The sequence below is a fragment of the Penicillium malachiteum genome, assembly GCF_028827825.1.
Source record: "Penicillium malachiteum strain IBT 17515 chromosome Unknown utg000001l:1.0-8184562.0:1.0-8186909.0, whole genome shotgun sequence".
NCBI lineage: Eukaryota > Fungi > Ascomycota > Eurotiomycetes > Eurotiales > Aspergillaceae > Penicillium > Penicillium malachiteum.
In genome coordinates this window covers 7,564,097-7,578,445 of record NW_026643094.1, presented here as the reverse complement: position 1 = coordinate 7,578,445, position 14,349 = coordinate 7,564,097, and the positions used below count along the sequence as shown (strand labels likewise).

General features: G+C 47.3%; 5 protein-coding genes across 5 annotated transcripts; 1 reads left to right on the top strand and 4 right to left on the bottom strand.

The window, feature by feature from the left end:
* Positions 1–1,143: 1,143 nt before the first annotated feature.
* On the bottom strand, positions 1,144–2,068 carry N7483_002792 (HpcH/HpaI aldolase family protein; the record flags this gene model as incomplete). Its single annotated transcript, XM_057086229.1, has 3 exons — positions 1,144–1,709; positions 1,766–1,858; positions 1,912–2,068. The coding sequence occupies 3 exons, from the start codon at positions 2,066–2,068 to the stop codon at positions 1,144–1,146; spliced, it is 816 nt and encodes a 271-aa protein (XP_056952378.1).
* A 275-nt stretch (positions 2,069–2,343) lies between these two features.
* On the bottom strand, positions 2,344–4,318 carry N7483_002791 (putative general amidase; the record flags this gene model as incomplete). Its single annotated transcript, XM_057086228.1, has 6 exons — positions 2,344–2,471; positions 2,534–2,621; positions 2,678–3,414; positions 3,482–3,623; positions 3,676–3,945; positions 3,998–4,318. The coding sequence occupies 6 exons, from the start codon at positions 4,316–4,318 to the stop codon at positions 2,344–2,346; spliced, it is 1,686 nt and encodes a 561-aa protein (XP_056952377.1).
* A 913-nt stretch (positions 4,319–5,231) lies between these two features.
* On the bottom strand, positions 5,232–6,791 carry N7483_002790 (Zn(II)2Cys6 transcription factor domain-containing protein; the record flags this gene model as incomplete). The annotated part of the gene is made up of 2 exons (XM_057086227.1): positions 5,232–6,718; positions 6,770–6,791. 2 exons carry the CDS (start codon positions 6,789–6,791, stop codon positions 5,232–5,234), a joined length of 1,509 nt encoding a protein of 502 aa, XP_056952376.1.
* Positions 6,792–7,574: 783 nt separating this feature from the next.
* N7483_002789 (RTA1 domain-containing protein) lies at positions 7,575–8,622 on the bottom strand (the record flags this gene model as incomplete). Its single annotated transcript, XM_057086226.1, has 3 exons — positions 7,575–8,068; positions 8,130–8,372; positions 8,436–8,622. 3 exons carry the CDS (start codon positions 8,620–8,622, stop codon positions 7,575–7,577), a joined length of 924 nt encoding a protein of 307 aa, XP_056952375.1.
* A 1,947-nt stretch (positions 8,623–10,569) lies between these two features.
* On the top strand, positions 10,570–14,101 carry N7483_002788 (putative nicotinamide nucleotide transhydrogenase; the record flags this gene model as incomplete). The annotated part of the gene is made up of 5 exons (XM_057086225.1): positions 10,570–10,666; positions 10,744–13,629; positions 13,687–13,875; positions 13,936–14,010; positions 14,070–14,101. The coding sequence occupies 5 exons, from the start codon at positions 10,570–10,572 to the stop codon at positions 14,099–14,101; spliced, it is 3,279 nt and encodes a 1,092-aa protein (XP_056952374.1).
* Between the last annotated feature and the right edge of the window lie 248 nt (positions 14,102–14,349).

Sequence of the window (14,349 nt, the reverse complement as noted above, 5' to 3'; positions counted from 1 at the left end):
CCAGCCACGTCGCTAGCTTGAACCTCTTTAACCGTTCTACAGACATTTCCTTCAACAATGTTCTTGTGAACATCCACCAAATGAATTCATTTACTCCAGGACTGAGCGATATTCTGTATTTGAGGTGCGGCTCCCGCGGGTTTCGGGTTTGGGGTCGAGTTAACCGGCGCTCGGTGCTCGTCCGATCACAGGATGCACCATGTTGGAAATACAGTTGCTATGATAGGCCGGAGTGCTACGTTGATGACAATCTGAATTTACGGATTCAAACTCCAACAACAAGGGTAGGCTGGCATGCCCCGGTATTGAGGCGAAGTCGTCTCCTTACTTTGTACGGAGTACGAGGCAACTACCTAGTACATACTAGGTGGATATGCTCTTGCAATCGTCATTCCTGGACCCTATGTTATACGAGGAAAGGGACCTGGAATCTAGATATTGATACATCTATTACCAAAGGGATATTGCCATATTCCTAAGATTGCTGATCGGGAATTCGACTTATTGCGAACCATAGCAAGTGAAGCTCAGTCTGTTTCAGCACATTATAATGGTGCACGGCCTGCACTTCATATGGTTCCATGCATAGTCACCAGCGCCATCGAATGACAGTTCTGCACAAAAGAGCTGCAACGTGGCCGCCACCTGATCATATCGCAAATATAGACAAGATCTACCTGGAACCCGGAATGGAGGGCCTGTGTGTAGATTGGAATCTGCTCACTGCTCGGGTCTCATCAACACATTATGCACCTGGCATGATTTAGTAGTGGCGCGGGACGCTAACTGGTGTATGGCGTTTTGTTGCAAACTTAAGTGGTAATCTTAATAACTTGAATATCCGTGCCATAACGAATCACAGTCAACTAATTGTAATGAATATTGTCAACATCTTTGAAGTTCATATCCCATCGGATTCTTATGATCCGAAGATGTACTACATACCACGGTCCACGGATAAAGCTGGAGTATCCACTATATGGACCTGGTGACGTTGTGGCTGTTAACCTGAACTGTGAAGGTGATCATAGCTGAACATGAAAATTCAATGTCTGATATGGTAGTGATAGTATCTGAATATTGAATTAAACACCTGACATCATGACACGAAGACCCTCTAGTAACTCCGAGTTAAAGTTGACTTCAGCTTCCATATGGCCCCGAAACAGCATTGCCAGCTTTTTGGTTGACAATCTCCATTTCCCTCGACAATGAAGAAGAAAGAGCCCCAACATCAGTCATAACGTTCATGAAATCATATCCCATATCCGCGAACCGCTTTGCCTGAGTACCATTCCCACAGAAAATACCCGCTTTTTTACCCGCGGCATGGGCAGAAGAAAGAATTTTCTGAATAGCCTGCTCCAGCTCAGGGGCAAAGCTATCTCCCTCAACAGGATGACCAATATTGTTACCTAGATCGAAGGGACCAACAAACAAAAGATCAAGTCCATCAACAGCTGCAATCTCATCGACTGCCTCCAAAGCTTCACGAGTCTCGATTTGAACAGAGAGAAGGATATTGTCGTTTGCTTCCTTCAAATACTGAGTGGCTGTCACATGCGGACCAAACCGGTCCATGGGGAATGGAGAGCCAAAACCTCGGCGACCTTGTGGAGGGAATCGCGATGCTTCTACGAAAGACTTGACATCTTCCACGGTTCGAACAAGAGGTGCGAGTACTCCATGGGCACCTGCATCAAGAGCACCTGTAAATTCAATTAGAGAGCGCAAGGAAGCATCGTATATGGGATGAAATAATAACGTTTAATCATCCAAGACTGGAAGTCTGGAACTCGGACGATTGGACTACATCCGTATGAAGTGATAGCAGGGATAGCTTCGTGCATTGCAGCATCTGTGGAACGAAGTCAGTGGATGCAGTTCCCATTATAGTATATTCCACCTTACCATCAATATTTCCATGTTCACAGTCAACGAGAACCCAGTCATATCCAGCTCGTGCTAAGATACGAGATAGGTTGCTTCCAGGTAAGAGCTGCCAGACTCCTAGAGCAGGCCGTTCACCCATGCCGAGGACTCTCTTGACTCGGTTGGTCCCGTCCATTGTGTAGTGTTATAAATCAAGATTGGATTTAAATTTAAGGTGAAATCTGCAGGCGACGAAACTTGAAGTAATTTGAAATGAAAAGGGAGATGAAACTGAAGTTTCGATAATGCCCCGCGTCTTCCAAGTTATACTGGTGGGTCTGGAACTCGGATCGTCATATTCCGGACTCTGCCAGTAACACGGATTTAGATGCAATAATGCTAACCAATTTAAAAAGCATTGAATTGCTATAAATATGAGACCTGTTCAATTTATGAAGTTTTGTCGGTGCTTTAGAGCCCGTTTTCACCCTTCAGACATTCATCAATTTGTTTCGCCATCTGTAGACACTCTTCATCCTGCATATTCATAGTGAAAAGTTGTATAGAGGTAGGGGCGCCTTTAAGCTGTGCGAAATTGTCTAAGATAAATTAGCCTGGTTCCATCATTTGCAGTACATATGATTCAAGAGTAGTAACTCACAATCGGGAGCTATCTGGCCCTCTTCAAGCTTGAATTCCTCGTTATCCAAGTCATTCACCTCCCCAAATGGCAAAACACAGGATGGATACTAGGAGGGAAAATTAGTACAGTCTTTCTTCATGAAAATGAAATCTTGAAACATACATCCAAAGTGTTCAAGAATGTTGCATAAGGCGCAATGCCGGAAGTATCATGCGGGATTGCGGTATTCTGAGACAACGGAGCAATGCAGATATCCAGCTCATGTCGCAACCAGAACTTCCGGTAATTCTCACGTAGCTTCGCTCGTCGCACGTTGAGGAGAGCTAGATTCCCCATTCGATCGAGTCCACTTGTTTCTGGCTGGGACGGCGGGAACATCCGCATCAGAGTCTCAATCCGGTTCATAATGATGCCAATAGCAGGCACAACTGGCTCACCAGCTCCAACAATGAGATCTCTAGAGCCCTGATCTAAGTTGAAAATATTCCAGGCTATGTCATTCGCTTCCAAAATTTGAAAATCTTCCTGATCCAGGTGGATTATCTGATGGCCCTGAGCTTCCAAAAGGCTGACTGATTCATTAAGTGCTTTCCGTATAGGCGGATGAAGAGGGAAGAGGAAGGTCTCATGCATGACTCCAATTCTCAAGACTGGTTTTCTTGGAACATCTCTCCAGGGAATATCAAGAGCCGTTGAGTCATACAGGGAAGGCCGTGCACTGAAAATTGTTTTCAAGAGAATCTCGATCCCATCCAAGTCCAGAGAGAGTGGACCTGTGGTTGATAAGATGAACCTCAAGCCCAGTGTCGTGCAAATTCGCATCCCGCCGTTGGGTATTCTAGATGTACTCGGCTTGAAACCATAGGTTCCGCAGAAACGGGCAGGGATTCGTACCGAACCTAGTATAGTACCGTTAGAATGATCGGGTATGGAATGATCGAGCAGAGGGTTGTCTTCGTTTCATACCAGCAATGTCCGTTCCAAGGCCAATAGGGGAGCCTCGAAGAGCGATCAACGCGCTCTCACCACCGCTCGAGCCGCCGGGCCCTAGTTGGGTATTCCAGGGGTTCAGAGTCCGCCCAAAGACATTATTATGAGAGTCAGATGTCTTCAGGGAGGCCAGTCTGGAAAATGAACTAGAAGTAGTCGGATAGATTTACCATCATTGTTTGAGGAACATTGGTTTTGACATATAGTACTGCTCCTAGTTCCAAAAGAAGATCAACAAGGGAAGTATTTTCGGTGGAGACCTCTCCTAGAAACGAAACCAGTCCAGTAGTCGCTTCTCTTCCCTTAAATTGGAAGTTATCCTTGATGCTAACAGGGAGTCCATGCAGTGGACCTGCTGGTTTTCCCTGCGCTTTCAAGTCATCAAGGTATTGGGCTCGCTTTTGAGCCTCCTCGAACATGGTTTCCGTGAGACAGGAAACCTACTCATCGTGAGTTCAAAGTCAATCATATTCATACTATCAGGATTCATACCAGTTGCTGGGCGACTGCAGCACGCTTGCAGTAAGCTAGAGTGACCTCAACGGAGGTAAGGCTCCCAATTGCCAATGCGGAGATCAATTCAGCAACTGTGTATTGCTCGGTGATTTTCAGTTCACGCGCTGTCAGAATTCCAGATTCACGGATTGCCGCAGTTCGGATAAAATCGTTCTTGTTTTCCGACAATGGTGCTGAGAATTTAGCCATGAAGCCATCAGAAAGCTTCCATTCGGTTGGTATTCTGCTGGCACATTCCTCTCGCTTTCGTGCAGCTTTCTCCTGCCAGGAGCCGGGCTCGTTGATACTAGGGTCCATACCGATGATCAATACGTTTATCAAAGATGAACACAAGTTGAGTGAAAATATTGAATGGGGTCGAATATGGTCCAGCTAGGAAACTTCTGGGGAAAATAAGACTCCAACAAGCTGAGCTCATATCAGGAAATTGGAGGGGTATTATACCTGTTCAAATCGCCAGGTGATAGCCTTACTTGGAACATGCAGAGACGGACCTCGGGAGTAACCCAATTCGGCCAACAGTGCGACGGCTAGTGTCTAGTCGTGAGAATACGAACCTGAGCACTATAATAGACTGATTCACTACAAAGTTCCTTGGTCTGAGCTAGAATCACCGGCAGTTGATTTTGATAATCTGGCTGCTAGCCCACCTAGACCGATGACAGCAGACGGCAATACATCACCGAATATGAGGCGTCCACCTACGCAATGTTATCCCCTTGCAGCCATTAGCCCCGCCTCCGCAAGCTTTGCGGCTCTCCGACCGAGAGTTCTATACGGATTATGTTTGGTTCGCCCAAAGATCTTCTTTGAGCTTTTCATGGGGGCCTTACTTCCACTGGCATGGGTCCGATTTCCGATGCCCACAGTACCCCGGAATCCGTCAAGCGAAATTAAATTCATGGTATTGTCGACTCCCTTCTGCAGTGGTTCTCATTCGTTCATCCATGATCCATGAAGGCTCGAGCTTGGGATCAATTTTTTGACAGAATCAAATGCCGCCACTATATAAGCTGACTAGACTGTTACCCTCCGAAGTTGATCTTCTGATTTCAGGTTGAATTTCAAGGTTACATTTGATGATTGGTGAGCAAAAGTTCTGGCCGCTGGTGCAAGACACCTATTGCACACCTGAGCATCAGGGTTTTCGAGCAACTGGAGAGAGAGGGCCCTCGTAAAGTCCTACAGTAGGACCAGTTCCCCAGTGCTCTCATTGAATCTTCGTTTGGAGGCTCACGACCCTCACTGGCCATACCATGAGTTCGGACAACTCAGGGCTCCCAAACCTGGCTACCACCGTATTTATCTTGTTGATTTCCATGCGAAATCGACCCCCAAGATACCAGAGCTCATCCAGTAGAGCAATCAGAAGATAGAGGTGTGCAAGTATAGCAAATGATAACCCGGTAGATATATCAGGACTGTTGTTCAAATCTAGCGAAGAGATAAAGGTTTCGGGAACGAGGTATGGCCAGGATGAAACAGCCGCATCTTCTATCTCAGCTTGCATTGCACGATCAGAAGGGAATTCGATTTGTGGTAGCATTAGTACGTATATGGTTCGCATATACATCTGTTCAACCACATCGATTGTCTGATCCTGTGCCGCATATATTGAATCTGGCTGGGGTGTTGCATTGGTTTCGGGGCTGAGCTGTGATGTTGACTCTGAGCTAGGAATATCACCATGAACGGAACTCGCTGGCTGCTGAGAGCTTAGGCATTCTCTCAGTCTCAGGATTGCTCGTCGCGCACCCAACGCAAAGTCCAAGAGACTTTCCGACAGTCCCTTGGCTAGGAGCCTATTTTCGAATGTCGGTTCCGGGCCGAGTAGCTTCCAGTCATCGTTGGCATTGTGGTAAAGTAAAAGAGGTCTTAATCGGCTTAGTTTGAGGGTATCCCAAGACTGCTGCACAATGGAACCGACACCGCGCACTAGGCGGAGCCAGTGTATTTGAGGGATGTCGGAATTGGAGTTCGGGGTCGGAGAGTGCCACAACGTCTGAGAAGATGGATCTAGTGTTTTGATTCCAAGTGAAGCAAAAGCAAAAGCAACAACTAGCATTGATCCCGCAAGCAAAGCCTCCGCATCTTGGTCACCAGCCGCCGCCAATGTCTCCTGGAGTCCTTGTAGACCCTTCTGATGGTGTTCAACCAGGGCTTCAAGCTCAATTTCGTCTGAAGCCAAGGATCTTGAATTGATTGATCCAATAAAAGATGGTGAGTCGTTAATCTGAGGCTCCGTACCTCTGAAGCTGTCTGAGCTTTCTAATGTCATCATATCCAGACCGGCCAGTGCTAGGAGCAGGTGCATGAGAAAGGCATTTTTGGTAGCGAGATCTGGAATCACACGCTCCCATGCCAAGGTTTTGCGAGTATTCAAACTCAAGGATTTGGAAGTGTGCAAGATGTAATGTTTCAAAAGATTCAAATCTTGCATATTAAGGCAGCTCTTCGATTCTCCATCGGGATTTGATGGTCTCCTGGGTGGTATATTGAAATTAAGCGGATGAATGCGATCCGCATTCACGCCTGGCAGCATCACTGGATAAGTTGCACTATGAGACAATGTCTCGAGGTTGGGATGAGGGTGTCTTCTTCTTGTCTGTACATGTGGAGAACATGGACGTGGAAACACGCATTCATCACCCCGGACGGAGCAAGCACCACAGACGGGTTGTTCTTCATCACACTGCCCTTGTCAGTCCTTGATCATGAAAACAGGAGATTCCGATGATTTTCCCATACCTTCACTCGACGCCTTTTGCATGTGAAGCAACCTTTTCTTGATTTGGTGTGTGTGATACGTCTCACCCGAATTTGCGACCTGGGCGTTGAACCAGACACGGGATTCGTAGACCCCCGAGACGCGTTGCGTGCCATTTCACGTTGCGCAATATAAAACCAGTCAATATCAATATTCCATTATTGAAATGAAAGTCACGGGTAGTTTGACTCTTTCGGACCGGGTATTAGAGCAATAGCAGAGGTTGAGGCGGAATAACCGGAGTTCCATCTCAGCTGTTTTTCGGCCACCCGGCGCGAGCCTTCGACTCCATCCACCCCGAGGCCGCTTACAAAGGCATGGAATGAAGCCTCCTTTCCAAGGTTGGAAATCGGTGAAAAGTGAGATGGTTTCTATTATTTCATTCTAGTATTTCAAACGTTATTTCATAAATATTATATCACGGTATTTACTGATATGAGAAGAAACTTTGAACTTCCGTGCTTTAACTTCAATTTGGACGCACATAGTGCCTATAGTATCATGATAGTAGTACTATCTTCAAGTTCTTCAAAATATTCCTTCAACTCAGAGTCTGCCATGTGGAAGTACTGCTACTACTAATGCCTTTCTATCGGATAAATGAAATTGGCGTGAGTCTGTAGACGACTTCAACGTCTTCTCTCCTTAGCTTCCTTGAAAGGATCTAAACCTGCTCTCAAAAATCCATTGCGATCACATATTCATCAGACTCCAAAGGCAACTGTACGAATATGAAAAACCACGAGGAAGATAATTAAAAAAGCCCTAAAGTCTGTTGCAAATGCGTCACCCCTCGGAATTTGACTTTGGGCGAGTAAATCCGTCTTCTGTGAGTGTGAGTGGAAGCTCACTATCCCTCTTGTTTTCACCGCGACCCAAAAATGAGCCCGGATAAACAACAATCAGAACGATCCCAGTCAGGGACATGAGGCAAGCGTCAAAAATGTATAGAAGATACTCTCTGTGCATGATGAAGCCATCATTTCCTTCAACGAACTCCACAACTCGAAAGACCGATCGCACGAGAATGAGCAAACTGGCAACATAGATAGCCCACATGAGCGATTCCCAGGTTATTTGGCCCTTGGACTCGATACCATATGACCTCACACTCTCGCAAACATGGTTATACTGCGGGCGCCGCTTCATCCTCCAATGCAACGATGCGGATAGGTAGACGAAGAACCCGAAGAAGAGAAGCTGAACAACCAGACCACCAACAACAATATTGGCGCCAGTGCTCATGGCAGATAGTGTTCCAACGGCCATAAAACTACCGCCTATTGACGAGTCAGATCAGTACTCAGGTCCAATGAAGACAACTGGAATGGTACCACAAACCTCCACATTGCAGAAGAAACGATACGACATCCCCAATAACAAAGATCTTTGTGAGAAACCAGACGGGAATGATGAATTTCTCTTCTGCGCCAAGTTTGACAACAATTCGACCCAGTGTCATGTAAATAGAGGCGGCAAACAGCGGGGGTGCAACGAGGATGAGCATGGTTTGAACGATATACGGACCAAGTGCCATTGTATCGAAATGTGAAAATATGCGAGCGATAAAGCCGGCGCATTCGACTAATAATCTGTTATTAGGACAGGATAATACCCGGCTTAAAGATTCAAATGTTTGTGACTCACATAGCAAGCCCACGATGAATGGAATGAAGAAGTAGTGGTGGTTTCGAAGCAGTCGAATCAAATGTAAAAAGGAGAGAAGTAGAAAGATTCCGGCAAAGACTGCAGCTGCTACAATGGAGGGTTTATAGCGATAGAGGGCAAAATCTATTCCGCCATTGTTATTGGTATCAGTCGCATCTTGAGACATGGCAAACAATTGGGATGTGTTGAAATTATTAGTATCTTAAGAGCGTTCTGGGAAAAGAATTGAGCCCATAATTATTGGGCAGCTTCTAGCTTTTATATCGAATTTCTTCAAATGTTCAAACCTGACTGACCCTAATACAGGAATTGACCCTGAAAATTTGAATCTATATTGGTATCCATGGATCTATTCAACCTTGCTGGATACATACGAGAATGCGAGAATGCGAGCCTCGGGTGGGTCAAATGCACCCCACAATTCAATAGATGTCCAACCACCACTCTGTATACTTGCCCATACTCTCGCATTCTCGCACTCTCGTACTCTTCGCTACTGGTACAACCTTGGAAATCTTGGAACCGATGCTCCTTCTTACTCCACTCAGGCTCGGCAGAAAGATGTACAGAGCGCCATGAGCCAAGCCTGAGTTCTCTGCGATTCCCATGCATGGCACCATGAACCCTGTGTGGTTGAATTTAAGCGCATCCACTGCCGAATTGCTATTTCTTTCACTGACAGCTGAACTGATGATGATTATGTTCTGAGCCTGACAGTACTACTAGTACACCTGCAGTTCCACAAAACACACCCAGAAACCACACACATACCCACATTCGTCCTTGGAGGCGGCTATGAAGAGACTACATTTCCGCACTGCAGGTTGCAGCGACTATGCCTGTCAATATCTCTATCTCTCTACACACGCGTGCCCCCGCTGCTACCAACCTACCCAGTTGGACTCTTACGGCCAGGCATTACGGCCAGGCACTGAGAGACACTGTCGAGAATCTCCAATACCTCCGAGCAGTACCGTGAAGAACGTGATTTGCCATCTTTCCTTAACCTCGTGGAAAAAGGTCGGGCCTGCAAAATGTGTCTGGTCTTGCACATTCTCAGTCAACTTGAATATAGCCTGATCTATGGCTATTAGGACTGAAACCCTGACACTCTACGCGAATATGCGACGACACTCTGAGAACTCATTTATCTCGGGCTTGAATGGAAGAGATCCGATGGCTTGAAGTCGAAGGAGGTGAGACCAGACTGTTATGTAACGGTGATCAAGTGCAAAACAGCATATGCTAGGCCTCTCAACTGTGGAAGGCACAGCAAAACTGACTACTAGTACAGCAGGAGATTAACAGACCCTTTTTACACCTTGAACCTGGCCATGCATAACCCCAAAATGGCTACTCTTATAGATGAGAGCATCATGCTGCTGTTAAATGAGGCCCGAGGGAGGCAATTAGCAGTAGTAGGTTGAGGCAAAAAAGCCGACTTCGTATATGTACCTTTGAATTTCATGTTCTCTGCACCTTTTCTCCTTCTTTACCATACAGATCATGATACTTCTTTTATATAAAGTCTATAATTCATGTCTGTTGAACTTGACCTCGTAAATGAATATTGCCGAAACCCGGCAGAATCATCATCTTTCTCCGCATCAAACCGCCATGACCTATGATCACGAACTCCGGCTATCGGAATTTGGCATCAATTGTTTGTGGAGAGAGGTCTGTGAGACCACCAGGTTCTAGCAGGCTTTAGAAAAAGTAAAACAGCCTTCATCACTTCCATTGGCTCTTAATATGCCACACATCACTAGGAAATTGCCGTGAAGTGGTTACTCGCTATTCAAAACCAGTGTGTGGAGAACAACGCCCGGACGATCCGAGCTCTCCCCGAACTCCACCAACCCCGCGGGGAGAAACAATTAAGGCTGTGGCTTTGGAAATACCCGGGGAACCGTGATTGAAAGGGGCGCGTACCGTTTCATCATAAGGTGGGAGTCCGAGAACTCGTGTCCTTGTTTCCTCTTTCCTGCTAAACTCCTCCCTTTAAACCCCCTTCTTTTCCCGTAACTCCTTGTTCACCTCGTCCTCACCAACCCACCTCCTCAGATGTGCTTTGACAATCTGTGATCCAGTTTGTCACGAGCCCTTCTCAATCATGAGTGTTTCGCGCTCCCTGTTGTCTGCGCTGGGACAGTGTCGAGCGGCTCCCAGTGTCAGAGCAGGGAAGTCTGTCCTATCAGTGACACATGCAGGTAAGCTGCTTCTCATCCCTGCATGGCTGCATGACCCCTCAAAAATTTTGCTACCGCATTCTAATTCCTGTTACCAGTCTCCCAATTTCGTCAACTTGCACTACTTGCGTCGTCGGATAAGAAAAATGCGCCCAGTCCTCGCCAATGGCCTATCCTCTCCAAACGCGCCGCATCGACCACCTCTCCTGCCTCAGAGCTTGTACCAACCACCCCTTACTCCGAACTCACTGTGGGTGTACCCCGCGAAAGTCACCAGAATGAGCAACGAGTAGCCATCACACCTCAAAATGTGGCTTTGCTTCTGAAGAAGGGCTTCTCACGCGTGTTAATTGAACGTGGTGCTGGTGAGGGGGCACAGCTTCTGGACGATGCGTATGAAAAGGCTGGTGCGACGGTGGTCGATCGTGATGCGATATGGTCGGAGAGTGATATTGTTCTGAAAGTCCGAAACCCGCAAGCGGAAGGTCCATTCAATGAGATTGAAGCTCTTCGTAAAGGCTCGACTATTGTGTCTTTCATGTACCCGGCTCAGAATAAACCGCTCGTGGATGCTCTGGCTGCACGTGGTGTCACTTCCTTCGCGATGGATCGTATCCCGCGTATCTCGCGTGCGCAGACCTTCGATGCTCTAAGCTCAATGGCCAATATTGCAGGATACAAGGCAGTTTTAGAGGCCTCGAACCACTTTGGCCGTTTCTTGACTGGTCAAGTCACGGCTGCCGGAAAGATTCCTCCTAGTAAAGTCCTGGTTATCGGTGCTGGTGTGGCCGGTCTGAGTGCAATTGTAACAGCACGTCGAATGGGTGCCATTGTTCGAGGCTTCGATACGCGTCCCGCTGTCCGTGAACAAGTCCAATCCTTGGGTGCAGAATTCATCGAGGTGGACTTTCAGGAAGATGGCGCTGGACAAGGTGGTTATGCAAAGGAAATGTCCAAAGAGTTCATTGAGGCCGAGATGAAACTATTCATGGAACAGGCTCGTGAAGTTGATATTATCATCACAACAGCTTTGATCCCTGGAAGACCGGCTCCGAAGCTCATCACTAAGGAAATGGTTGCTGCTATGAAGCCAGGCTCTGTTATTGTAGACCTTGCAGCTGAAGCGGGTGGTAACTGTGAAGCTACTATCCCTGGCCAGCTGTCTAGCTACAAGGGTGTGACTGTCATTGGCTATACTGATCTTCCATCTCGTCTGCCGACCCAATCCTCAACCTTGTACTCAAACAACATCATCAAGTATCTCCTCTCCATGGCTCCCAAGGACAAGTCCTTTGGAATTGATTTCAAAGATGAAGTTGTTCGAGGGTCTATTGTTACTCTCAACGGCGAAATTATCGCTCCTGCTGCCCCATCTGCTCCCCCTCCGCCTCCCAAGCCTGATACTCAAGCTGCTGCGGCAAAGAAGGAGGAGGCTCTGGCGATTACACCATGGCAAAAGGCAACTCGGGACGTTACTGCCGTGACAGGAGCTATTGGCACCACATTAGCCCTTGGTAAGGCAGCAGGTCCGATTTTCATGGGCAATATGATGACTTTTGGTCTCGCGGGTCTGGTAGGCTACCGTGCAGTTTGGGGAGTTGCGCCTGCTCTTCACTCTCCGCTGATGAGTGTCACCAATGCAATCTCCGGAATGGTTGGTATTGGCGGTTTATTCATCATGGGCGGCGGCTATGCTCCAACCACGATTCCCGAATATCTCGGTGCAGCCTCTGTCCTTCTGGCTTTCGTGAATATCTCAGGTGGTTTTGTGATTACCAAACGCATGCTAGACATGTTCAAGCGTCCGACAGATCCCCCAGAGTACCCGTGGTTGTACGCGGTCCCAGCAGTCGTATTTGGTGGCGGCTTCATCGCTGCAGCAAGTACAGGAATGTCTGGTCTGGTGCAAGCCGGGTACCTGATTAGTACTATTCTCTGCATGAGCTCCATCTCTAGCCTTGCGTCACAGCAGACTGCACGTCGTGGAAACATTCTCGGAATCCTAGGTGTAGTCTCGGGTATTCTTGCCTCGCTTGCTGCAGTGGGATTCACCCCTGAAACAATGGCTCAGTTTGCCGGTGTCGCTGGATCCGGTGCACTAGTTGGTGGTCTGATTGGCCGTCGAATTACCCCGACTGGTCTTCCCCAAACAGTCGCAGCATTGCATTCCGTTGTGGGTCTGGCCGCTGTCTTGACCAGTATTGGCAGTGTACTAGTCGATATTGAGGATATTACAACCCTACACATGGTCACTGCGTACTTGGGTGTGCTCATCGGAGGTGTTACCTTTACTGGCTCGATCGTCGCTTTTATGAAACTCGCCGGACGCATGTCCTCTAGCCCGAAGATCCTCCCTGGTCGCCACGTCATCAACTCTACATTGCTAGGTAGTAATATTGCAACGATGGGGGCGTTCATCACCATGGCCCCTGGAAACCCCGGTATTGCAGCGGCCTGTCTGGGTGCAAATACTGTACTGAGTTTCACGAAGGGATTTACAACAACTGCAGCTATTGGTGGCGCTGACATGCCAGTTGTGATCACTGTTCTCAATGCTTACTCTGGATTTGCACTAGTGGCTGAGGGGCTAATGCTCAATAACCCACTTTTGACTAGTGTCGGGTCTTTGATTGGAGTAAGCGGTTCGATTCTATCATACATCATGTGTGTTGCAATGAACCGTTCTCTTACAAACGTGCTCTTCGGAGGGCTTTCCGCCCCGGCGCAGTCCCAGAAGAAGATTGAGGGTGAAGTTACTCAGACAAGCATTGATGACACAGTCGAGGCACTAAGTGGAGCCGAGAGTGTCATTATTATTGTTGGGTACGGTATGGCCGTGGCCAAGGCACAGTATGCTCTGGCTGAGATCGTCAGTATTCTGCGCTCTCGTGGCGTCAGTGTTCGATTTGCTATTCACCCTGTGGCAGGACGTATGCCTGGCCAGTGCAATGTGCTTCTTGCTGAAGCATCCGTGCCATATGATAGTAAGTTATCACTAACTATTTCCCCATTCCGTTATGGTCAATCCTAACTCGCTCTAGTTGTTCTTGAGATGGATGAAATTAATGAGGACTTTTCCGACACCGACGTCACATTGGTGATTGGCGCTAATGATACAGTTAACCCAATCGCCATGGAACCTGACTCTGCCATCTCTGGAATGCCTGTTCTGCATGCATGGAAGAGTAAGGAGGTTATTGTCATGAAGCGAGGAATGTCAAGCGGATATGGTAAGTTCTCATATCACAAGGTTCTTTTTTGGGGGTTTTCATAGCTGACCAAGTATACAGCCGACGTGCCGAATCCCATGTTCTTCATGCCTGGAACGAGAATGCTCTTCGGAGATGCTAAGTCTTCGTGTGATGGTAAGCTTTAATCCGCGATTCACGTCGTATCCAAACTAATGTCTTTTTCTTCCTTTCAGCTATCAAAGCTGCCCTGGAGGCACGCAAGTAGAGGTCTTCCAATGATACCTCTTTAGCATAGTTATCTCAGTTTATCCAGCCATTTATGCTTCCTGCTTTCATGTTTACTCTTATGGCTTGGCTTTTCTTTTTACCCATGATGCACTGCAATATACCAGTCCATTGCTCTAGCTATCAAATCTCTTCTCCAGCTTACACACAGTTACTCTTCTGCTTCTGGAACTTCCCGGCTCGAAATTGAAATTATCACAAGGCGAGAGGGTCATAGTGATATTAGTA